The sequence below is a fragment of the Hemicordylus capensis genome, chromosome 3 (assembly GCF_027244095.1).
Source record: "Hemicordylus capensis ecotype Gifberg chromosome 3, rHemCap1.1.pri, whole genome shotgun sequence".
In the NCBI taxonomy this organism is placed as follows: Eukaryota; Metazoa; Chordata; class Lepidosauria; order Squamata; family Cordylidae; genus Hemicordylus; species Hemicordylus capensis.
The window spans coordinates 41,540,154-41,565,285 of NC_069659.1; the positions used below are offsets into that span (position 1 = coordinate 41,540,154).

Genomic DNA, 25,132 nt, shown 5'->3' on the forward strand with positions numbered 1-25,132 from the left:
AATTTCCCTCAAAAACTGGCAGTTTTGGTGACCAGCATGACCTTTGACCTCGGACTGGACTGTTACTTTCCTTTGCTTTACCCTCTGGCTTTGGCAAACGTATCGGATAACACGGACTACAACTTTGGAACACCAACAGTATTTCTTTCATGTTGCGGCTTAAACTAGTTTGTCTTCTAGAAAACACTTTGGCCCCCCTTTCCCAAAAAACCTTTCCCACTAATATCCCCCATTCCCTCACTCCTCTCATGAGTGAGAAGACAGTCAGGAAGAAAACCACCTTCAAGAGGTGCAGGAAGTACAGAGGGAAACTCCCTTCCACAGAAGGGCACAAACTTTGTCGGTTCTGTTTGGGTGAAGTGCACAATACCACCAGCTGCCCCATCTATGTAACGTTTTCTAAGCAGACGTTGCAAAATCGGGCAGCCCGCTTGAAGGTGTCCCTGATGGAGCAAGCCCTCCTCCCAGCCTCCAACATGCCTTTGGTACCGAGACCTGTGCAAAAATCAGTCTAAACTCTCGGCTACAATACCCACAACCTCGACTTCAACTGCCTCTACCTCAGGAGGCAAGGTTCCTTTTAAGAAGCCAAAAGTGTACCATACTGGCCCTAAAAGAAAGGGCAAAGTGTTGGCAGATGAACCTCCTGCAAAAAAACATAAGGTGCATAAGAAGAGGAGCCAATAGGGATGTGCACGGTCCGGAGCAGTCCGGACCGGCACCGAAGGGGGGCCTTACTTTAAGGGTGGGGAGGGCTTACTTACTCCTCCCGCCTGTTTGCCCCCTCCAGCGGCTGTATTCAAAAGAATAACGGGGCGCTGGAAACCAGCCGCCCCCCCCGCCGCCCCCCCCCCCCCGCCGTAGGCAGATTTGGCCAAAAACTAAAGGTACAAATGCTGCCGTCGCCCGCCAGCCCTCCCTCCCTCCCAGCTGCCCGCCCGCCCGCCCGAGTCCTCACCTGATCTCTTTGAAAAAAACGAGAGGAGCTAGCGAACAAAGCTCCTCTCGTTAGGGAGTCCTGTAGCATACTGAAGAAGCTTTGCGCGCGCCGCAAAGCACGCCGATCGCCGGAGGCCCGGTCTACCCGCCGGGAAAAGGCCGGGTAGATCGGGCCTCCCGGCCTTTTCCCGGCAGGTAGACCGGGCCTCCGGCGGTCGGCGTGCTTTGCGGCGCACGCAAAGCTTCTTCAGTATGCTACAGGACTCCCTAACGAGAGGAGCTTTGTTCGCTAGCTCCTCTCGTTTTTTTCAAAGAGATCGGGTGAGGACTCGGGCGGGCGGGCGGGCAGCTGGGAGGGAGGGAGGGCTGGCGGGCGACGGCGGTGGCATTTGTACCTTTAGTTTTGGGGCAAATCTGCCCGCGGTGGGGGGGGGGGCGGCTGGTTTCCAGCGCCCCGTTATTCTGTTGAATACGGCCGCTGGAGGGGGCAAACAGGCGGGAGGGGTAAGTAAGCCCTCCCCGCCCTTAAAGCAATACCCCCCACCTGGACCCGAACCAGCCAGGGCCGAACTGGTCCGGCAGTTCGGCCATTCTTTAGAATGGCTGCCGGACCGGTTCGGACACACCCCTAGGAGCCAAAGCCACAGTACGGAGAGGACACTCTCCCCCACTAGGCTGCAAGGCTACAAAAGCCCACGACATCAGGCTATTTCACTCTCGCCAGATCCGACGCCGGTCACCGTCAACGCCACGATCTACTGCGGCTTCGATGTCGAAAGATAGCCCTAGAACATCCAGCGCCCATCGCTGTAAATCTCTGACACGGAGGACATCTGCTGCAGCCAAAGTTTCCTCGGCTTCGACGGGGCAGACAACTGCTCATATTCCAAACGCGACTTTAATGACATTGCTGTCGAGACTGATACAAGCGGTTACACAGGTGTCGACATCAACATCTAGGTCGACTGCCATGGAAAAAACACAAATCACTGAGCTCGCTATAATTCATGACACTGAAATTGACAACGAGCAAGACCCAGACGAACTAGAACTTGACATCAAACTCCAGAATCCCTCAGTATCTAATCTCTCCAGTCTTCTACACTCAGAGGAGAGCACACCGTTGACTACAACATTTAGAGGCTTTCACACCCACAGTCTCAATACTGAGGAAGATCAGACAGGCCAACCCCCCTCAATACCAAGGACGCCTTTGATGACTGCATTAACCACTCAGCAGTGGGATTACTGCTACATGGTAGTTGGGGCAATACAGCTACCATTTCCCCAGAGGAATATTCACTATTTAAGGAGTGGCAGCAACATAGAGAACAAGCACACAATGACATATTGCAACAGTCATCCTATCCTACACAAAGCATCAGAGAGACCTCTGTACAGACCCACTGTGCACCAGTTAAGAACAGGACAGTCTCCATTCAGGCCAGCTTCCCACTGTTGCCACCAGTACCTCCATGCCTCATGCTTCATCATTCTGTTACTCAGACAAGCCGATCGGATAACCATGTACACACGTATGTACCTACTACTACAGCTACCCACGAGGATACAAGTCCACCTTCCTCATCGGATGAAGGGGAAAGCTGTGCTTCAGATTCCTCTGAACTAGACGCCGAAGAACCCACCCTTCCAGATCCTAGCCCAGATGTGGCCACAGTACCATCCACCTCACCCATAGAAGAGATGAAGAGCTACCATCAACAAATGACGGAGATGGCAGAAGTCTTGGGATTGGACCTCAAACAAAAACCAACAGACTTGGATGACCCCGTTTACAATTTTATGAAGAGAAAAGCTGATTTACAGCCAGTATGTATTTACCGATGCTGCCTATTATCTCAAAGGTGGCTAAGTCAGCATGGAACGTGGTCCAGACCTCAACACCGATATCCAAGTGTCTAGAGGCTTTCTCTGTGTCTGAATCAGATCTCTCAAGACCATGGCTGAATACTGCACCCAAATCTGTCGATACTGAACTTAACAGAGTGGAGTATAGACTATTGAAGAGCATACTCCTCAATACTCAAAAGGTATCGATCAGAAAAAACTACAGATCAAAATGGCATAGATTCTGCGCCTATGCAGCAACACATCAGTTCAAACCCCAGGAGGTGACCCTGAAGGAGGTACTCCTGTACCTCATGTCCTTGAAAAAGGAAGGTCTGGCCAATGTCTCCATTAAGATACATATGGCGGCAATCTCATCACACCATAGTGGGTGGGACGGCAAGACAGTCTTCACCCACCCAGGAAGCAAAGACTTCCTAAAGGGCATCAACAATTTATACCCGCCAGTAAGGCCCCCCCCCCATGGAAAAATGGAGCCTGACTCTGGTACTCGCATCACGTACAGAAAAACTGTTCGAACCAATGGCAACGGCATCGCTAAAGCTGGTAACTCTGAGAACGCTGTTCCTGGTAGCTATAACCACTGCCAAGCGGGTCAGCGAACTAAGGCACTATGCATCGATGAACCCAATTTGCAATTCTATCCAGATAGGGTTGTCATGTGTTTAGGCCAAAAAAACGCAGACTTTGATTTAAAAAGCAAAATTGTTCTGCCAACCTTCTTCCGAAATCCTTCTTCACCATTAGAGCGGGCGATGCATTCCCTTGATGTCTGGAGAACACTGCTGCACTATTTGAAGGGGACACTAAACATCAGAAAAACAAAACCTCTGTTTATGAGAAGGGAAAACACAAGGGACAGACGCCTACACGTCAGACTCTTTCTGTAGTCGAACTCCCTAGGATGGTATGACCTGCAGAAAGTCACCTCATCAACTTCTATCAGAGCCTATTCCACGAGGGCGTACGACACTTTGGTCACACACTTGGCAGGAATCAAATTCCATGACATTGCACAGCAGCCACATGGGCATCTCATCTATCATTCATCAAACACTATGCCTTGGACCTTCGCGCAGCAGCAGCGGCGGAGTTCAGGCGGGCGGTCCTTAAACGGTTTTTACAGTAGCTTGCAGCACCCACCTCCAAATGGGCAGCTCGTAATTCACCCATACATTATGACCGTTGTTGAATCACTATCCAGATAAACAGATTGCTTACCTGTAACAGATGATCTGGTGGTGATTCCACGGCATTCATAAAACCCGCCCATCCATCCCCACTGCATAAGGCAAGCTACTTTTACATTAACAAGTACCACACTGACATTACTATTACTACAGATATTTATATACTGCTCTTCAACCAAAGTTCTCCAAGTAGTTTACACAGAAAAAACAAACACATAAAAAAGATAGTCCCCTGACCCCAAAGGTCTCACAATCTTAGAAGAAACATAAGGTAAACAGCGACAGCCACTGGAGGGATACTGTGCTGTGATTGGATAGGGCCATCAGCAATTGCCAGTCCTACATTAACCAGTGCCAGTCCTAAAGGAGATGTGACAGTCGGCCATCAAGAAACTGAGCAGGAGGACGCCTAACCACTGCTATGAGATACTGCAGGCTCGTGCAGTAGGCCGTTACAGGTACCTCGAGGAGCTAATGAATTCTATCTGAAGCTGGTCTGCACAGGCACAGAACCCATACTTTATGAATGTCGTGGAATCACCACCAGGTCATCTGTTACACATAAGCAACCTGTTTTTTTCTGTAACCAGCAATTAGTGAACAATGCTACATTGCTAGAATTACCTTGCTGATCAGTCCTAATAAACTATATTGTGTCACTAAGCTGAAAAACTTCCTTCATTTCAGCAATGGTCATAATCAAAAGGTCCATATGCATATGGTGGATTTGATGAGCTCTATCATTTGTGAAGGTGATACAGTATCTCAGGAGCTTTTGGATACAGTGTTAGTTAACTTGGTGCCTGCACATAAGGTAAGCCTTTGTTTTCTCAACTTACTGCTACTGGTACCATTATTACTTTTATTTAGCATCAGTAGTAATGCATATTGTATCTACATTTATTCATGTCTTTATAATTCAGGGCTAAACAACTCTAATTCATAATGGGTTGACCTGGATTTCTGTCTCAACCCTCCTGCCTTCTCAGTTCACCTTCTTACTTCTCAGAGTCAGAAGTGCTATACAATCCCTTTTATAACTAACTATGTTAACATAAATATCCACAGGTAATCAAGTTCCCCGGCAATCCTGGAAACTCTGAATAGAACCACAGATTTTTTTTTCTGTGTCCCTACCCATTGTGCCAAATATAGGCATGCTTCCAGATATTCATCCTTTTCCTGAGCTAGGGAAGAAAGTTGCTCATTCCCCACCCCACTTACAGTGTGAAGCAGCTTGTGCTTCTGCTCTTAGGAACCTATTCCTCGTATGAATCTGCCTGCCCACTACACTCAGGATCTGACGCTCCTGCATTAATCCACCATCAGAGGTTTGATTAGCAAAGATTAGGGATGTGCCCGAATGTTCTTTGGCGCTGGCGGGGGTAATTCTTTAAGGGCGGGGGAGTGTGCACTCACCCCTCCCGCCGCATTTCCCCCGCCTGTGCTCCGTTATTTTTAAGCCCCTCGGGGCAGCAGCGTTCCTCCCTGCCGCCCCGTTTCCCCCATCGGCTGGAAGTAGTGCGTGCGTGTGCAGGGTGGGTGGGTGGGCATGCAGGGCAGGCAGGCGGGCGCGCACTTGCTACTTCTGGCCACTTCCGGCAGATGGGGGAAATGGGGTGGCAGGGAGGAATGCTGTCACCTCTAGGCGCTTAAAAATAACGGAGCGCCAGTGGGGGAAATGCGGTGGTAGGGATGAGTGCATCCTCCTTCGCCCTTAAAGAACTACCCCTGCCGGCGCCGAAGCACCGAAACAGCCCTCGGAGTCAAAACATTTCGGAGACCCTTTGTAATGGTCTCCGAAATGTTTCGGTCACATCACTAGCAGAGCTGTATGACAGGGACTTTTTTCTTGGAATTCCCCATCTTAAGAAGCCTGCCTAATCCCTCACTGCTGGTGTTCCACCATTGGACTTCCTATTTTGTCAAGAGTTCAGCAGTATTTGATTGCTGTTTCTCTTGCTCCTCTTTGTTATGTTAAGAACATAAGAACAGCCCTGCTGGATCAGGCCCAAGGCCCATCTAGTCCAGCGTCCTGTTTTGCACAGTGGCCCACCAGATGCCGCTGGAAGCCACAGGCAGGAGTTGAGGGCGTGCCCTCTCTCCTTCCATTACTCCCCCGCAACTGGTACTCAGAGACATCCTGCCTTTGAGGCTGGAGGTGGCCTGTAGTCCTCCGACTAGTAGCCATTGATAGACCTCTCCTCCATGAAGTTACCCAAACCCCTCTTAAAGCCATCCAGGTTGTTGGCTGTCACCACATCTTGTGGCAGAGAATTCCACAGGTTGATTATTAACAGTGTTATACTGTTTTTGGACAATTGTGTTTGAACAGTTGGCAAACAGTTTGACAGTTGTTTAGATTTTCATTTGTTTTTGATTGGTTTATAATTAAAATAGTTTTGTATCGTCTGTTAGCTATTTTGGAGGCCTAGTTGGGATCAAAAGATGGGGAATAAACTGCTGAGTAAAATATGCTCTGCTAGTTATGCCTATTGAAAAATGTAAACTAGACTATCCCTACCCCCAAGAATTTTGTATTTGTTTAGAAGAACATATTTGTATAGTTAATCTAAGATTTTCTTGCTGATCCGTAGCAGTGTGTGTTTGCCTGCAGTTCTACTGTTTTGTTAACACCCCCCGCCATTGATTCTCTTGACTGTGTTCATTCCGCCCCGCCTGCCCCTGTTAGTTTTCTCAAGTTGCAAAAGTGCAGTTAGCTGCTTCAGATGTTCTGATATAAAAAGCTCTACGACACAGCAATATCAGTTTTCATTTGTTTTATTTGGGAACATTAACTCAATTTCTATTAGATACATTTCTATTTGGCACTATTAGCTGAGTGAATGGGGTTGATTCTAGTTCTTGCACAATGGTACTTTGAGAATGAATTTTACCTGATTTCATTTTTTTAAACAGCATTTACTGGTTTAAATCACCAAGAAAAACAAAAAGATATAAATCTTGTTTCCCACTTTGAAATCCTATGTTTCCTGAGCAAGCTGCATGCTAACTGGTTGCTATAACAACTAAATATTGTTTTGCAACTAAATAAAGCCTTTATACAAGCTTAGAAACATAATCCAAACCATTGGACATGCAGCCCACACGTACTGCAGAATTATATCTGCTTAGAGACAAAGGACAGATTTCTGCTTGTCTCTCTGTAGGGATACTATTCAAGAAAGCTTAGTTGATTATGGTTCCAATTCTATGCACATTTATTTGGAAGTAAATCCATTGAACACAGTGTCCTACTTCTAAGTAAACATACATAGGATGAGGCTGTAATAACTAAGAAGTTTCCTAAATCAAGAGCTCTTGATTTAAGCGATACAGAAAGTAAGTAATGCCTGTGGTGTTAATAGATGATAACTGAAAAGAATTCAATCTTTGATATAGTTAGATATGAAGAGATTATATATAGACTTTAGCATGTTTGTATTAAATTGAAATTTCATTTTAAAGTAGTAGATTTTTAAAAGGGATGTGTACTAGAAACACAGTTTGTTTTCTAAATCTACGAGCATTTTTTCCTACCTCAGTTTTTATCCCCTTTGTTGGAAAATTTGAAGAAATTGAATTACTGTGAATCATTTATTGGTAGTGGAAGTTAAATTTCAAGCTTACTCTTACAGCATTTCCTATCTGAAATATACCTTTCAGAACCTAAACAAGCAAGCATATGACTTGGCAAAAGCTTTGTTGAAGAGGACAGCCCAAGCTATTGAACCATATATTACCAATGTAAGTGAAGATTTAAAGTGATAAATGAAACTTTGCAGATGAAACTGAACAAAGTGTATAACGTAACAATAGTTAAATATTGGTGATGATGTTTTATGAATAGTCCTCCACATACATTAAAAAAGAAAACCAAGAAACCTCTCTCTATATACAAAACAAGCATGTCAAAGCAAAGTAGTTACCTGCACCAGTCATTGGGCCAGAGCACAGACCAGGCAAACAGCTGATAATTGCATCAATTGTTGGAAGTCAGGGGTGACTAACCAAACTACAGGGTTTGAGATTAGCAACTCAGTTGATGGCTACCTCTCTTCCAGTGATGCACATTGCCACAGAGTAGTATGCTTCAGTTTTGAGAACCTAGGCTGAAGTACTGGGGTTTTCTTTGGTAGAATGCAGGAGGGAGGAGGAGGAAGTGGAGGAGGAGGAGGGGTTTACCATTGCCTCCTCCCGTGCAGTATGAGATGATGCCTTTCAGCATCTTCCTATATCGCTGCTGCCTGATATAGTACCATTGGGGATTCAAACCGGCAACATTCTGCTTGTTAGTCAAGCATTTCCCCTCTGTGCCACTTAAGGTGTTAGGGGCAAAATACCATTACTTTTTTTAAGGCTAGTTCACTCAATGTACTTTTTCAACAGCAGCATTTAGTTTCTTTCATCATATGCTTCAGCAATTTAACATGTGAATTGGAGAATTAGGGACATGACTGACAGCAATTCCTGTGCTTGCCATGGCACTTCACCCCAGCTGTTGTGATAGTAGGAATCTCTGCCTTCCACATCCATAGTTGTTTGGTTCACTTATTTCAGAGTTTCACAGATTCTGTCTGGCCAGGGTAGCCTAACCAAGCCAAAACGCATGTTCACCAGGAGCCACTTTTCTTCAGCGCAATCGTATGCATATTGACTCATAAATTAATCTGTTGCATCCAGTAGGGTGTACTCCTAGATATGCATACGTAGGATTGCAGCTGGTGGTGATCTGAATATTTAGCTGAAATTATTTTTGGTGTTCTTTTGGGTTGCCACAGGGGAGTTTGGACAAATTGGTAGGGGCATGTAAGTACCATGATATTTTGGGATGGATTGTTACCAGTGTTACCCCTTTCCCCCCTTGTACTGAAAATACTGTAGCTCTGTGGGAGATGGCAGCAGTAGCTTCCCATGAAACTACCAAAAAGCCCATCCCCAATGTTCACTGCAAAAATAGGATGATAGTTTCAGATCAGCACTAATAGCAGTTTTAGTCCCTTGCACTGTACCTCCACATGAGGGTAAGAAAATCATAGGGTCCCCTCAGAAGCCCAGCACAACAGTGGAGGCAATCCCATCACTCCTAAGGGGGATTGCATCAAGATGCAGAGTGAGATCTGAGACTATGGCAGCAATCCTATCCACCCTAGCTCATTTGTACAGCATGAATTTAGCACAATAATTAAATAATAAATAAATACAATACATACATAAAAACAGCTGTTGTCACTGCCCGTATCCCTGAAAAGCTGCTCATGAGGGTTGGACAGCCCTTTGGAATAGGGTGGGTTGTGGTGCAGAGGAAGGAGGATCAGCAGAAATTGACTTTTGGAGGGTCCACAAGCGGCTTCACTAGGTGGATGGGAGCAGGAAAGTTCCTATTCAGCAGCATTATTTCACTTGCACAAGTCTGGATCCAAGCCAGTGTGACTTCTAACTGTATTTGAAAGTTGACTGCTTTGCATAAAAGAACACAAATTCATGTAGTCTGTGGACCTTAATGCATATCTGACTCCCAACTGCCAGAGAGAGTTTTTTCGAAATACTTATTTCTTAAGGTTAATATGTTGATGTTTCAAACTATTTAGGTACATTACCGAGTATCTAGGAACCTTTTGGAAGAATTCTGGATTGATGGATCTTGTTATGGTACAAAGTGAAATACAGTGTTCTGTTGGGAGTTACTTTCAAATGGTGCATTCCTTTGAAGACCAAGAGCTGAGCTAAAGTGCTGTAGTAGAAAATGGAATGGGTTCTTCAAATATTTTAGTCAACATACTCTGGACAACAGACTTCTGTAGTTTTGTTCACAATTTCTTTTAATTATCTGGGTATTTTAATACACTTATTATGTAATGCTTATGCTGTAGATGGTTAGGAACCTAGGAAACTGCCATATACTGAGTCAGACCATTGGTCTATCTAGCTTAGTATTGTCTTCACAGACTGGCAGCGGCTTTTCCCAGCTTGCAGGCAGGACTCTCTCTCAGCCCTATCTTGGAGAAGCCAGGGAGGGAACTTGAAACCATCTGCTCTTCCCAGAGCAGCTTCATCCCCTGAGGGGAATATCTTGCAGTGCTCACACATCAAGTCTCCCATTCATATGCAACCAGGGCAGACCCTGCTTAGCTATGGGGACAAGTCATGCTTGCTACCACAAGACCACCTCTCCTCCCTTAGTAATGGTTGCATTATTAACAAAAGCATACTGGCAGGCACCACCCCCCATTCTCTGTGGATATAGTGTTTGTCTCTGCAGACAGATGTTGTGTCTGTGGAGAGTGGGATGATGGTGGTGGTGAAGAGTGTGTTGCAGTGGGGAGGGGAGCTTGCTGCCACACTGCTGCTGCTACTGTGACCATGTGCAGTATACACGTTTACATCATGACTGAATGGGCCTTAAATATTCTGTGTTGCTTCTTGAAAACTTAAAAATTGATGAGAACCTGAAAATCAGATTGTGTTCTGCTATCAGTATCTTTGGTTTTGTATTGCAGTTCTTCAATCAAGTTCTCATGTTAGGAAAAACCTCTATCAGTGATCTCTCAGAGCATGTTTTTGACTTAATTCTGGAACTATACAATATTGATAGTCATCTTCTACTCTCAGTTTTGCCACAGCTTGAATTCAAACTTAAGGTAAGTTTCATATCAGAGGTATCAAACTCAAAATAATTTTAAGGTCAGATTTGCCACCCAGAAGATGCTGCTACCTCTGTAAATTCTCAACAAGAAGGTTTATTCTATTTCAATGAAAAGCACCATAACTGATTTGGGATTCTGGGATGTGCTTGCTGCTCCTGAGGGATAGTCTTTGTCGTCTTAATATTTGTTCTAACTTCATTAAGAATGCATAGAATTCAGAGTGGGTACATCACCTTTTCCTAAGTAGTTTTTGCAGTGATTCAGGATTGTTGTGACATAGCAGTTTGATCTAACACGGAGGCCAACTTGCCTCCTGGCACCAAGTCCATGCATCGCTCAACCTTGCTTCTATCAGAAGCCAGAGTTTCCAGAAAGGAGGCAGTAGGAGGTTATCCGGCAACAAAAGTAAGCTAGGATTTGCTGAATTCTGATGTCATGATTTGTTCTAAACTGTGGGGCCATCTTGTTTTGTTTTAAATTGGTACTGGAAGTTGAAATCTTCCACCTCTTATGTGCAAAGACAAGGAGAACACATGAAAAAACACAATCAAGTCATGATTTTTTGGTACGATATCTGAACCAGGCTGCTAACTTGGGGGGGACCGCATACGTCTTTTTGAAAGAGAGAGAAAGAAAGAGGTTTCTTATACGTACGTTCTTAGGCTTCTTATATGTTTATGTGTTTTGCACACAAGGAGCGGGGCGGGCAGCAGTTATTTATTTTTTTTTTAAATGTTTGTTTTCCAGAGCAATGACAATGAAGAACGCCTGCAAGTTGTGAAACTACTGGCAAAAATGTTTGGGGCCAAAGATTCAGAGTTAGCCTCTCAAAACAAACCTCTTTGGCAATGCTACTTGGGAAGGTATACATTTGTTCTAATTTTCTTAAGGATTGCATAATGAACTAGAACCCTATGGGCTATAATGCTTGGCATTTTAGAATATTTCATCCTATAAGTATGAGCCATAGATCTGTAAGAGTTCTAGTGTACTGCTTGTTCTGAAATGACACAGATAAAGCCTTGGTTCATCGGAAACAGACGTGGTGTGTGCATCATGTAGTCCAGCACTGTTATTGTTCTTATATCTTTGAAGTATTCATTTGGATGTGAACGTTCAAAGCTGATTTATCTGATACAAGTGAGCAGCATATAAACCCACCCCAGGGACTTTCAGCATACTAAGTAGCTAAAATGTATTTAGCCTGAATATTCATACGTTTTGAAATGTACTTTATTATGTCATAATACAAAATATTATATTTCCAGATAGAAATTAATGTTTTCTACACAATCGGACATATATGGGAATTAATATTTGGAAATTATTATTTAGAAGAACGACAAGGGAGAACAATGAATGAATAGAATTTGGGGGATGGAGTATGTCTGAGGAAGGAGGAGGAGTCTGGGTATAAATGCACAGGATGGGAAAGGAAGAGGAATAGAAAGTGAACCCCAAAGTGAAAATAACATTTTCATGCAGCCCTAAGGAAGCTTTTTCTGAGTGTATCCCCCATTGTAGAAGGGAAACTCTTGTCATGGCAACAGACTGTAAAAGAGACCAGATTTGGGAATATTTTAATGAAGTTAATGTACCTGTGTGTAAGAAGGGCATGCATGCAAAATACAAACGGTGCAATAATGAACTGTAAGGCCTGGTTCCACCCCCAGAGGCCATCTGGAAACAATTAGGAGTCTATCTCTTCACACCTTAAAATGTCCTGTAATGAGATTAAAATTGGGGATCAAGGGTAAACATGTCATATCTCCTGATCCCAATTTCCTTCGTCCACTTAAGTGCTCGACTGAAGGTAAGGAAGGCTGTTTCTTCACTTGTTTCCCATCAGCCTGATAGTCACCAAGCACTCAAAAGGCTTTTGCCTGCATTTCTGCCCTCATGATGCTGGGGTATCTGGGCAGCATGAGGACAGTGAACATGTGAAATTCATGGTCTTCTCATTTTTGTGTTTCTGTTCTCATTCATTCATTCATTTTTAAATTGTGTTTTCCCTGCATACTTGAACTTCCCTCTGGTATACAGAGAAAGAAAGGCCTTTCCTGTGGATGGCCCCATTTTGTTTCTTTGCTGGTTGGCATGGGGCCCCCTGTTCTACTTTTAGAGAGAGTGAAGTAGCAAATAATTCCTGGACCTGTAATGCTTGTGCTTAAATGGCTCAATTCTGCCATAAGTGTTGCCAAGCACATGGTTTCAGTTGAGTAGTTTACATATTGGAAACAATACAGTTCAATATTCAAATAATCAATGTGATGTTGAAAAATTGTTTATCTTAATCCACCCTGAAATATGCTGACTCTGAGTAATCCCCATCAAAAATTTGTTCAAATTACCACAATGACTGCTATTTTAAGCACACATACTAGGGAATAAGTCCCATTGAACCAAGTAAACATCCATAGAAACAAAAAAAAATTGTGTCAAGCTGTATCACTTGTATCTATAAACATTGGATTGGATCCAAGGATGATGATCAGCATATGGAACTGGACTCATGGAAGGACTATTCTACACCTTGCCTGGGAGCATTGCATAAGAGAAGTGAAACTAAGTCCAGGGATGCTCTTCATGTATTAATGTCTTTTAGAAGCATGAGAATGGCTACATACCCTGTTACAGCACTCTTGCAAGTGCTTGCAGAATAGTGATTATTTCTTCCTTCTCATGGTTCCTTTATTCTAGTCTAAAGTAAATTTGCTTTTAAAATGTGTGTATCATTTGCCAAATCATGGCATTCATAGTAGCTTACAATTTCATAGAAACAATGGGTAGCATCTAGGGCAGGGGGTTGGCAAACTTGGTTCTCCATATGTCTACAACTCCCGTCACGCCCAGTCACAATTTATTTTGTCTGGGGATTATGGGAGTTGTAGTTCCATAAGAACTGGAAGACCAGGTTTGCCCAGTTCTGATCTAGGGTAAGACAGAGCCAGGTAAGACTAGAGCAGAGTGCTTCCAGTCAGGGGCACACCCAGGTAAATTTGGTGCCTGGACCTGAAGCAGGGGCGTAGCTAGCCTGCTGGCGGCCTGTGTGCAGCCGCGGCAGGTGCCCCGATAGCCCCACCCCTTGCGTCTGAGATGCAGGGGATAGCCACGCCCCCGTGTCTGACATGAGACGCGGGGGGCGTGGTCTGGCTCCCGAACGGAGCCTTGAGGCGCCATTCGGGAGTTCAGCAGTAGCTTAACTGCTGAAGGAGCCGCGCGGCCCCTTCAGCAGTTAGACGAAGGCTGATGCTGCGTTCGTAGCACAGCCTAGGAGCGGCTCTTCCCTGCAGGGAAGAGCCGCTCCTGGGCTGCATTGTAAATGCAGCACCAGTCTTAGCTCCTGAAAGGGCCGCGCGGCCCCTTCAGGAACTAGTTAGGAGTTCTTGCGGCCCCTGATTGGCCACTGGCAGGGTTCTTTGAACCCATTGGCCCAATGGTGGCTCCGCCCCTGACCTGAAGGGCTTCGGAGCCCCCCACCCCCTGGTGAGTTCTTTAAAGTTATCCTTGCATTTTTTTCGAAGCAGTGCCCAAAGGTCCAGGGGGACTCCAAAGGTTGGGGGGGGGGGCTTCTGCCTGCTGTCAGCCCACCCCACCGCTACCCTGTGAAAAAACTCTTTCCGTGCCATGTGTACGGCTGGGGTGTGGGTATGTGTGCGGGGTGAGCCAAGCGTGCGGAGCAGGACTTGGGAGCAGCTGCTGGACTCGACCGCTCGGCCCAGAGCGACCCTTGAGAACTGTGAGGAAGTTCCAGGTGCTTGCTCAGTTCAGGCATGCCGGCGCTTTCTCACAGTTCTCAAGGGCCACTCTGGGCTGAGTGATTGAGCCCAGCAGCTGCTCCCGAGTCCCGCTCCGCCCGCCGACACCAGGTCCTAAGGGGTTGGGAGGCCTGCTTGGATAACATGCCCTGCTTCCCGCACACATGGCACAGCTAGAATTTGCCCGACCCATGGACCGGGTCCCCAAGGTCCAGGGGTTAGAGCGCCTTTGCTTCCAGTCATGCCTGGGGACAGGAGGAGCGATTTTTACCAATTTCCCCTTTCCCCTGCAGGCATAGGGGACTGCAGAGGGATAGGGAGTCTTAGTGAAAAATCACTCTTTCACACCCTCATGCCCCAATGACTGGAAGTGTTGCACTCAGTCACACACTGCTTATTTTGGATGCTATGAAATGAAACCATTATTACAAAATCAACAATAAAACAGCAGATAAAAACAAAGATGTGTTTGCCCCTGAGAAGAAAGCAAAACACTTTCAAATAGCTGCAAAATTTATTCCCTAGTAGGTAGTAGCCTGGGAGCAGCAATTTTAAAACAATGTAAACAGCATTGCAGTTAATAGGAAGTGAGAAGGGAAAGCAAAAAATATTTAATAGTTTGCAGAAGGCCAGTAGATACTGAGGGTATTTTGGAATTTCATTATCATTATAAACAGACGATTAATAATTATCAGACTATTAATAATTATCAGACTAATTAATAATTAATAGATTGATTAACGATTAATAATTATCAGACTAATAGGTATGCCACCTTGGTGAAAACTGAAACTGGGAATAATGTAATTATTGTAAACCTGCTGTTGTTTTTCAAACAGGTTTAATGACATCCACGTTCCTATCCGTCTTGAATGTGTGAAATTTGCTAGTCACTGCCTTATGAACCATCCAGATCTAGCAAAAGACTTAACAGGTATCAGTAAATCTGATCTGCAGAAGAAGAAGAACCCTTTGTATTTTCAATTATAGCAGGATCATTCTTGATACTGCTTTATAGTTTCAAAAAGTTGCACGGTATTTTCATGTAGCTGCAACAGTCTATCCCCCCCACCCCCGTGCACCGTACTTCCCATATATAGTGGCAGTTGTGTGAAGTGTGATATGCATTTTTCTCCAACATTCTCTCAATTTATAGTACTTGGAACTTCAAATGGCCACTTGTCACAATCTATAAACCATGTGCTATAAAAGAAAATATTTACTGGGAGGTGGGGAAGAGGAGGGTGTGAAAATGTGCTATGCTTTGTTGCCTTTATGTATGCTAGGGAGCACTGTGTAGAATAGAGAGGCTCTTTATCAGGTGTCTAGCTCCTCAACTGCTTATTGAACAAGAAAGTTGTTTGAAAAGTTGTATGTTCCAAGATTAAAGTGTATTCATAACATATCTAATAGTAAACTACTTACTTATTAAGAGGAAATACAAAATAGATATATTCATTTTTCAATCATATGTGAACACTTCTTCAAACCTCTGTCTTTGGGCAGTTTATAACAACATAAAACAAGTTAAAACCATAGTCCATTTTTTAAAAATTGGGTGAAAAAAATGTGTTGAGACTTCTAAAAAGTTGTCAGAGATGGCGAGGCTCTTATTTCAGCAGGGAACGCTCTCCAGAGTCTTGGGGGCAGCAACAGAGAAGGCCTGTCCCTGTTTGGCCACCAGACGAGCTGGTAGCCACTGTAGATGAACCTCTCTGGATTATCTCAATGGGTGATGGGGCTCATAGTGAAGAAGATGTTCTCTGTGCCTAAGCTGTTGAGGACTTTATAGATTACTAGTGGTTTTGTAGCCCGTTGGATAACGGGCACTAGGGGAGCTCTGCGCTCCAGACCACCGCCGCCATTACCCCTCCCGCCCGCGGCTCCGGCCGGGCCCGCCACTCACTGCCGCCCGCGGCTCCGGCCGGGCCCGCCACCCACCGCCGCCCGCGGCTCCGGCCTGGTCCACCGCTGCCCGGGCCCACCGCTGCATTGTCTTCTCCGCCGCCTCGTCCGGCGGCCATCCTGGGCGGCCAGAAGCGGCCGCCCCGAAGAAGCCGGGTAAGCGGCAGCACGGCCAGGCCTCGGCCATGGCTCTGCCGCCTCCTTGGCTGCGCTGTCTCCTCTGGCCGAGGCGGCGGCTTTGCCGCCGCCTCGGCCAGTGTCCCCCGCTGCTGTTTACCCGGCTTCTTTGGGGCGGCCGCTTCTGGCCGCCCAAGATGGCCGCCGGGTGCTGGCGGTCCTGGCTCCCTGGCTCTGTTCTGGCCATGCGCTTCGCGCATGCCCAGAAGAGGCCAGGGAGGCACGGACACACGCTTGGTGTCCGTCCACGGACGGACACCAAGCGTTTTATAGATAAGGATAACCAGCACCTTGATTTTTGTCCATAAACCTATTGGGAGCCAGTGGCTCTTTTGATTTGGAAGTAATATGGTATCTTCGAGATGACCTGGGGACCAACCTAGTTGCTGCATTCTGTACCAACTGCAGTTTCCAGACTATGTACAAAGGCAGCTCCACACAGAGTGCTTTGCAGTAGTCAAGCCTGGAGGTTACCAGCATATGCACTACTGTTCTGAGGTGGTTTATCTCAAGGAATAGACACAGCTGGCGTGTCAGCCAAAGCTGATAGAAAGGACCTCTGGTCACTGCCTCAACCTGAAACACCAGGGAGAAGCTTGGTTCCAGAAGCAGTCTCAGGTTGCATACCTATTCCTTCTGAGGAAGTGTGACCCATCCAGAACCGGTAGATCAAGTTTCCTCCCAAGTTCCAACCCTGCACAAATAAGTACCTCTACCCTATCTGGATTCAGTCTCAGCTTCTTATCCCTCATCCAGCCCATTATCTCCTCTAGGCAGGCATTTAGGGAGGTTATGCCTTCTTCTGATGATGTTGACATGGAGAAATAGATTTGGGTGTCATCAGCATACTGATAACATCCTGCACCATATCTCCTGATGATCTCTCCCAGCGGCTTCATGTACATGTTAAAAAGCGTTGGAGACAGTATGGAGCCCTGGGGGACACCATATAACAGTTCATGTTTTGAAGAACAAAAGTCTCCAAGCAACACCATCTGGAATCTGCCCAAAAGGTAGGAGTGGAACCACAGTAAAGCAGTGCCTCCCATCCCCAACCCCCTCAGACGCTCCAGAAGGAGACTATGGTTGATAGTATTGAAAGCCACTGAGAGATCCAAAAGGACCAAGAAAGTTACACTCCATTTGTCAGTTCCCAGTTGGAGAGTATTCATCAGGCTGACCAAGGCAATCTCTCCCCCCGCCCCCCCATAGCCTGCTGAAATCCAGTTTGAGATGGGTGTAGATAATCAGGTTCCTCTGACTGTCTGGAGCTGGGAGGCCACCTCACTAGGACCAATGTGCCAATAGCAGCAATTTGTCTAAGTTTAGATTAGGTATTTAGGTATTCTGCCCGACTGTACAAGACTTTAATTATGATGTCATTTCTGTGCAGACTATCTTAAAGTGAGGTCTCATGACCCTGAAGAAGCCATTAGGCATGATGTAATTGTATCAATAGTTACAGCTGCTAAGAAAGACCTCTTGCTTGTCAATGATCATCTACTTAACTTTGTGAGAGAGCGAACACTTGACAAAAGGGTAAGCCATTGTAGGCCAATTATTTCAACTAATCATGAGTTTGAAAGTGGGCAATTTATTAAGTGTGCTAAAAATTCCTGTTTTTTAAAATCTCTCTAATTTTCTAGTTGCATATCCACATTCTAGGGTTGTGCTTCAGTATATCTAAGGCCAATTAATGTGCACCAACCTTTAAGAACTGCATGGAGGTGGCTGCTCCCAGTGCGGTTGTCTCGGCACAGTACTGCACATTTCTGATGAGGAATTATAGGTAACAGAGCCCTGGAATGCCTCTGTGATTGCTGGGAAGGTGCATAGTGTTCTGTGGTACGTCCTGTGGGGAAAGGACTGTACCTTCCAGCTATCCCCGTGTGCCTTTCTGGCCATTGCAGGTGCAGGTCAGGGTTCTGCTTCCCATAAAGGAGTACTGCAGAGACATGGCCATGCTGGGAGAAGCTGCCTCCATGTGGTTCTGAAGGGGTGGTGAGCATATTCAGTTTTTGACATTCCAAAGCACAGACCTACTACGTACTATGGCAGCATGTGGTTTACATGCATATCTTTTGCATTTCCTAAATCATGGTACTGTACAATCATGAAACAAGTAAACCGTGCAGAGTTCCTCTTAAAATGCTAGGGGAAATGTGTGAACAGCTGTTATGTGATCAACACACAGATTTCCTGTAAAGTGTGCATATACATGTCTTATAGTAGGGAATTTGTAACTTATGAAGCAGTCTAATATCTGAGATTTATTTTATATTCTGGTTTATCCCTGGTAGTTCAAAGCAACTCAGTGGCTCGTTTGAGAAATCTCCTCAAGCCATAGTTAGTAGCCTAAACTATGGTTTGAACTTTCATTTGTACAGCAGGCAGAACATGGTTTAGAGCCATTTGTCTGCTTTTGTTTTTTATCTGCTCAACACTGAGCTTCGCAAGTTCACTCCTATTTCCATGGTTCAGCAACCCTTTCAGAGAGGGCAAAAGCAATAAGTTCAGTTTGTTAAATAGGTTGTCAATTCAGGTGTAATGGCAAACTATTGCTAATGCAAACTGTGGTTTGGAAACCAGCTTCCAAATATGGTTTGATATCATGGTTTGTGAGTGCCACAAACGTGGTTCAGATATGTTAAACCCTTTTTTACTACTATGAGAATGAGTAGCTGTGCGTTGAGTCTCAATGAAGTCTGCAGTGCATTTTTCTAAAAATGATTGCAGCCCTGTACCCAGTCTTGGAACATCAGTTGCAAAGGTGCAAAGGAGGGCAGGAGAGAGTGGGGCAGGAGGGTGAGAGAGAGAGTGGGGCAGGAGAGAGGGGCAGGACGGTGGGGGGGGAAGGAGGGTGAGAGAGAGAGAGAGAGTGGGGTAGGAGGGGAAAGGAGGGTGAGAGAGAGTGGGGAAGGAGGATGAGAGAAAGTTGGGCGGGAGGGTGGGCAAGAAAGAGTGGGGTGGGGGAGGGGGCAAGAGAGTGGGGCAGGAGGGAGGGGAAGGGGCAAGAGAGAGTGGGGCAGGAGCAAGGGAGGGGAGGGAGAGTGGGGCAGGAGGGAGGGGGGAACAGCCGGCCCCAAAGAGCTCACAGATGCTCTTTGCGGGTCAGCTAGTATATTGTTATATTCCTTGAAGAACAGCTTTACTTGAAGCGATATGGTAGTAAACTTCTGTGTATGGTGTTTTTTTGAAATGTTTAAAATGGCATATTTTGAAAATATATGTATCTTTGAAGTTTTAAGCCTGGTGTGTGTATATATATATATTTTTAGTGGAGAGTGAGAAAAGAAGCTATGATGGGACTTGCACAGATATACAAGAAATATTCATTGCAGTCAGAAGCTGGAAAAGAAGCTGCAAAACAGATTGCTTGGATAAAAGACAAGCTGCTGCATATATATTATCAAAACAGTATTGATGATCGGTAGGTTGACTTGAGTGTTCATCTTCCTTTGTGTCCAAAATATTATCAAATGCCAAATAGTGGTGAAGGAAGGAAAGGTTTGGGCAACAATCAAGAGCATACAACTCCATGCACTCAGGAAGGAGCATTGTATTGGTGTTCTTCAAACACCAGCCCCCAAGCTGCACAGCAAACTGCTTTTCAAACTGGGAAAACTAAACTTTTACATCCTTGGCCATTAACTGAAACAGCACTCTGGATTGTGGCCTTCGTGTTTTCTTATTGTATCCCGACTCTCAATCTACACAGTCTTGTTTTATCAAATGGATTTTTTTTTTAAAAAGCCTGTGTTGCTATAGATATTGTGATTTTTTTTTGTCATAAACTGCCCAGAGATGCAAGTTTTGGGCAGTATAAAAATATGTTAAATAAATAAAAAAATAGATAAAATACAGGCAAATTAAAATTAATTAAAACTGTTCTTCTGTATAGCTAATGGGATATGATTGATCTTAGGAACAGATTTTCATGGGACTTTTGATGGAAATGGAGATTGGTGAAAATCTATTGTCCTTGTAGTCATGTTACAAGCAGATACAACCCTTTATTCAAAATTTAGACTTCATTACACTACACTTTATCTTAGCCAAAAGACTGAGAAGCGATCAGATTGTTTTGATCGGTAGGGGGCGACATCAGTGAATCTTTTCAGTGTCGTACCCTGATTTTGATTGATTTATTTTAATAACTGTTAATTTTTCTGTTACAAAACTGAAGCTGCTTATTGATTATCTTCTTCTTTTAGACTGCTGGTTGAACGGATCTTTGCTCAGTACATGGTACCTCACAATTTGGAAACAAATGAAAGAATGAAATGTTTATACTACCTTTATGCAACCCTGGATTCAAATGCTGTTAAGTACGTTTCATACAACAAATATGAAGCTAATGCAATTCTTGCAACACTAATGTTGTTGATAATTTTGGTTAAGGATTTATGCTTGACTAATGTACATCTTGATACCAGTACACACTATCCTAGTATTCTTGCCTTAGTTGCTTTCACAATGAAATGAGCTTATATTTTATCTTTTTCATTTATAAAATAAATATTTTATATACCAAGCACTATGTAAGTGCCATTATATAACATTTCCAGCTGAAACTATTACACTTCCAGCTGAAACTACTTGAATTGAAGCATTCAATTCAGGTAGTACAAGTTGCCACCTACTGTATTATAGGACATAACCACAGTTTCAGTGGTTAGGTCCCCTAATAGTTGGCAACTTGTATTAACTGAATTGAATGCTTCAGCCAGAGGCTTTCAGCCATAACAGAAAAAGCATGAAAAACAAGTGTAACATAGCAAGATCTATGGCCAGAGTCTTGAGAAGAAGCCACAATACTGCAGTCACTAATATTGTAGTAGTGTGTTAATATATCTATTGTTTCTTTCTTGAATTTGAAAAGAGAAAAGTGGACATAGTTTCATAGTAGTATTTTCCTGAATATATGCTTCTATTTTAATTGCAGCTCTTCTTTCTCAAAGAACCTTATAAATATGTTTAGGCTGGAACTGGCTGGAAACTAGTTTATTTCTCTCTGCTGCTGGGAACTGCTTTACAATATTCCTATAATTAATTTGGTTCTAGCCTGCTTTACTATCTTCAGTTGTGAATTTTCAGTTCTGATATGCATTCAGTAGCCAAAAGTTCATATATCACAATCAGTTCCAATTAGACATTCATTAATGATAAGTTTTGTTTGTCTTCTAATTGGTGCTAAATCTCTGGGCAGCCTCTGCTTAGTGAATAATAATAATTAAGGGTTTAAGCCCCTAATAGGGGATCTGGAATTTCCTGGGTGGGATGATATTTAATTGTCCATACTTTAGGGTAGGGGTAGGCAACCTTGGCTCTCCAGTTGTTGTTGAACTACAACTCCCATTATTCCTGTCATCCCATTATTGTGGCTGGGCATGATGGAAATTGTAGTTCAACAACAGCTGGAGAGCCAAGGTTGCCTACCTCTTCTTTAGGGAGCTGTCTTCTAACTTCTGAAGCATGAAAAAAATGCAAAATAGTTTTTCCAGTACTTGTGCAGTATTAAAGAAGTTTTAGCCTCTTCTTGGCATCTATAGACAAAACAGAATGCCCTAATGATTGTAACGTTTGTCATATGCTAAGTTGAGAAATATTTTATTGTAAAACCTTGGATTTTTAAGCCTAATACTGTCTGTGAGAATAATGATTATTTTAAGGAAACCTTCATATTTATTGATAGTGTAATAAATTAGAAGTGAGAGACACATTTATATCTTTACCTATACTTCCCGCCACAATAAGGTGCATCTGATGCAGATGGAAAATGGACTCTTTGAAAACTACGGCTTGCAAATCAAGAACCAGATTTGGAATAGTGCATTTTTTCCCATCTTTTCAGATTGTATCCTAACTGCTTCCCTTGACATTAACTGTGGCTTAAAGTTACATGTACATAAGCAACTTACAATATATGTTTGATTTGTTGTAATGTTTTTATTAAGATTTTGATATTAGGTTTTTAAGATAGGCATTGGGGTTTATAATTTTTATTTATTTGTTCGATTTCTTGATCACCCTTAGAGAATAGCTTAGGTTTTGTTTTAGAACAGAAAGGTAGGATATAAATGTTTTAATAAATTATAATTAGATTTCCTTATAGTCATTGAACAACTTCCAAATCAGATAGCCATGACTAAGGAACACTGAAATGAATGAAATAAGTTACTAATGACTAATTAAGTTCCATGAATTTCAGTGGAGTTTAGTCATGACTACCTTAGACTGGATGTTGTCCATGGTTTGCAACCCCATTTCAAATTCTGACTTTTGAATTACTTATGCTTAGATTTAACCATGATTATGTTTCTGTGACTAGCTCTCAACCATTGTTTTCAGGAAGCCAGTATTGCATCTGCACCAGACCATATTGCCTCAAATTAATAGATGTCTAAAATGTGCACAGCTCAATTATTCAATTGTTTTGTTAGGCAATCAGGAGGAGTAGATCTATCGGATCTCTGTTCTTGTTGACTGTACAGCTTTCTAATTTTACTCAATTTTAAAGATGAATGCCATCCTATATTAGCTTTTTCTAGTAGTTCAGCTGAAGATCTTTAGTTCATTAGGCCTTGGATACAAGGCTGGCTGAATTGTTTCTTGGGCATTTCTTATCATGTATAACATTTTACATAGTTCTTCAAGTTGCAATGATTACTACTATGTCAATTTATTACTATTTTATTTTAACAATCAGGGCATTGAATGAAATGTGGAAATGTCAAAATCTGCTGCGCCACCAAGTAAAAGATTTGGTTGACTTAATCAAACAGCCTAAAGTAAGTTTTTATTTACCTTTTTGCATTTTGCTCATATAGTAAAATTGTTTAGGACTTCAACTTGAGTTAGTCCCCCTGCCTGCCCCATCTCCAGTGATAGCATGGTTTGTGGCAAAACTGAAAAATGATGGAAATGAACATCTTAACATTTTATTTTATCTTAAACATTTTTTAAAGCTTAATTCTGGAAGTGTTGAAACAATTTATTTACATTTAATTACTTTAGAAAGTCAAGTATTACACTGCAGTTCAAAAATGACAGGTCTTTTTTAAAAAACTGCAAAATGAATTTTTAAGTTTCTAAGCCACTCAGCACAGTTTAACTTCAACCCATTTACCAATTGTGCTCCTAATATGTCAGTAAATACTATAGTATCCTGATAAGAGAGGCAGGTATTCTAGAAAATAAGAGCAATTTTTGATATACAAAAGTTGGCTGTGTAGACACCAATTTTGTACTTCTTGGAACAGCCTCAATTTGAATTTTTCTTTACTCAGTTTATATATATATGGAAGTATTTTAAAACATTACTAGAAGCAAGAGAGGCCGCAAGTGCGGATGCAAATATCCCAGTCCATAAAACCACAGTTTGTGGGACTGGGAACAAGTGCTGTGCCTGCACACTCCCTCTTCCTCTCATATGTCCAACTAACTGCAAGTGGCAAGTATCCTGACTTCTTAAACTGGAGTTTCCTGTGATATCCAAGTGCAGAAACTGATTTAAGCACATCATATAAAACAGATCAACCTGTGGGTTTGATATCCTGGTTTGTATAGAGTGTTTAAAACCAGAATTTCTTAATTTAGTCGACATGGAACACCCTGGTTTAAGAAACTAGGATACTTTCGTTTTAGTTCAGGGGTGTCAAATTCAATTGGGTGGTGGGCCAGATTTGATTCTAATGCAGCTCCAGTGGGGCGGGGGGAGACATAGTCTAGAGCGGCCTGTTTCCTCACACTTGCCTTACGCCCACCTTCTGTCTTCCCCCCTTCTTTCGCTCACTCTCTTCCTTTCTCCTTCTCTTTCCACTCCTGCTTGCCCTGCCACTTAAATTAGCAGAATGCACTACTTTTTATACCAGAATATGCTCAGTGAAAGGTTGAAATAGTTTTTTTGTTTTGTATATTAGAAGAAACTAGCCAGCCCCGCACAGAGCATCTGTGCGCTCTTTGGGGCCAGCAGTTAGCTCTTCCCACCCCCCCACCTTCTGCCCCAGTCTCCGCTTCTGGGCCCAGCCGCCTCTCCTCCCCACCACCACTTCTGCCCCCCCCACTTTATTTCCCCCCTCTGGGCCTTGCCTCCTTGGCCTTGCCTCCGCTGTCACGGCGACCAGTCCTGGGTGCGCCTCAGCCAATCAGGCACGTTCGTTGTTGAGCCAATCAGGTGAGCACTGGGCACGCCAAGGAGAATTCTAATAGAAGATTCTGAACATAACCATCATATTTTAGCTGCTGTTCTCAGTGTATTTATAACTCTCAATAATTAGATCAATAATTCCAAAACAACATCATGCCCGAAGAAGAGCAAAACCTCTCTTCCCCCTCGCTTACCCTCCACCCCTTCCCTTACCCTCCACCCACCCTTCCTTCTTTCTCTTTCTCCCTCCCTCTCTTGCTGAGAGAAAAAAACGCCCCATGTAATCTTCTGACTTAGTCTTTTTCTCCTCTCTTCCTTTCCTGGGCTAGCACTTCATGTGCTGAAAAGCCCATTACGAGAAAGGAGGAGGGGAGGAGTGTGGCAGCAACAGAGGAAGGAAGCAACCCATGGCTTCCACTTCTGAAGGAAGGAAGAAGAGCAAGCGCAGTGGTGGGGGGAGGAGATGTGGCGGTGGTGGCAGTATGTCTTAGAGCCAGG

The 25,132-nt window shown here is 43.8% G+C and overlaps 1 protein-coding gene across 2 annotated transcripts in view; it reads left to right on the forward strand.

Moving 5' to 3' along the window:
- Nucleotides 1-25,132, forward strand: part of PDS5B (PDS5 cohesin associated factor B) — a 152,981-nt gene that overhangs the window by 47,266 nt on the left and 80,583 nt on the right. For both annotated transcript variants that reach the window (XM_053308801.1, XM_053308800.1), the window contains exons 6-14: nucleotides 4,686-4,812; nucleotides 7,665-7,745; nucleotides 10,499-10,639; nucleotides 11,393-11,508; nucleotides 15,243-15,337; nucleotides 17,879-18,024; nucleotides 19,764-19,915; nucleotides 20,700-20,813; nucleotides 23,195-23,276. In XM_053308801.1, coding sequence (XP_053164776.1) covers nucleotides 4,686-4,812; nucleotides 7,665-7,745; nucleotides 10,499-10,639; nucleotides 11,393-11,508; nucleotides 15,243-15,337; nucleotides 17,879-18,024; nucleotides 19,764-19,915; nucleotides 20,700-20,813; nucleotides 23,195-23,276 — 1,054 coding nt within the window. The remainder of the gene's footprint in view (nucleotides 1-4,685; nucleotides 4,813-7,664; nucleotides 7,746-10,498; nucleotides 10,640-11,392; nucleotides 11,509-15,242; nucleotides 15,338-17,878; nucleotides 18,025-19,763; nucleotides 19,916-20,699; nucleotides 20,814-23,194; nucleotides 23,277-25,132) is intronic.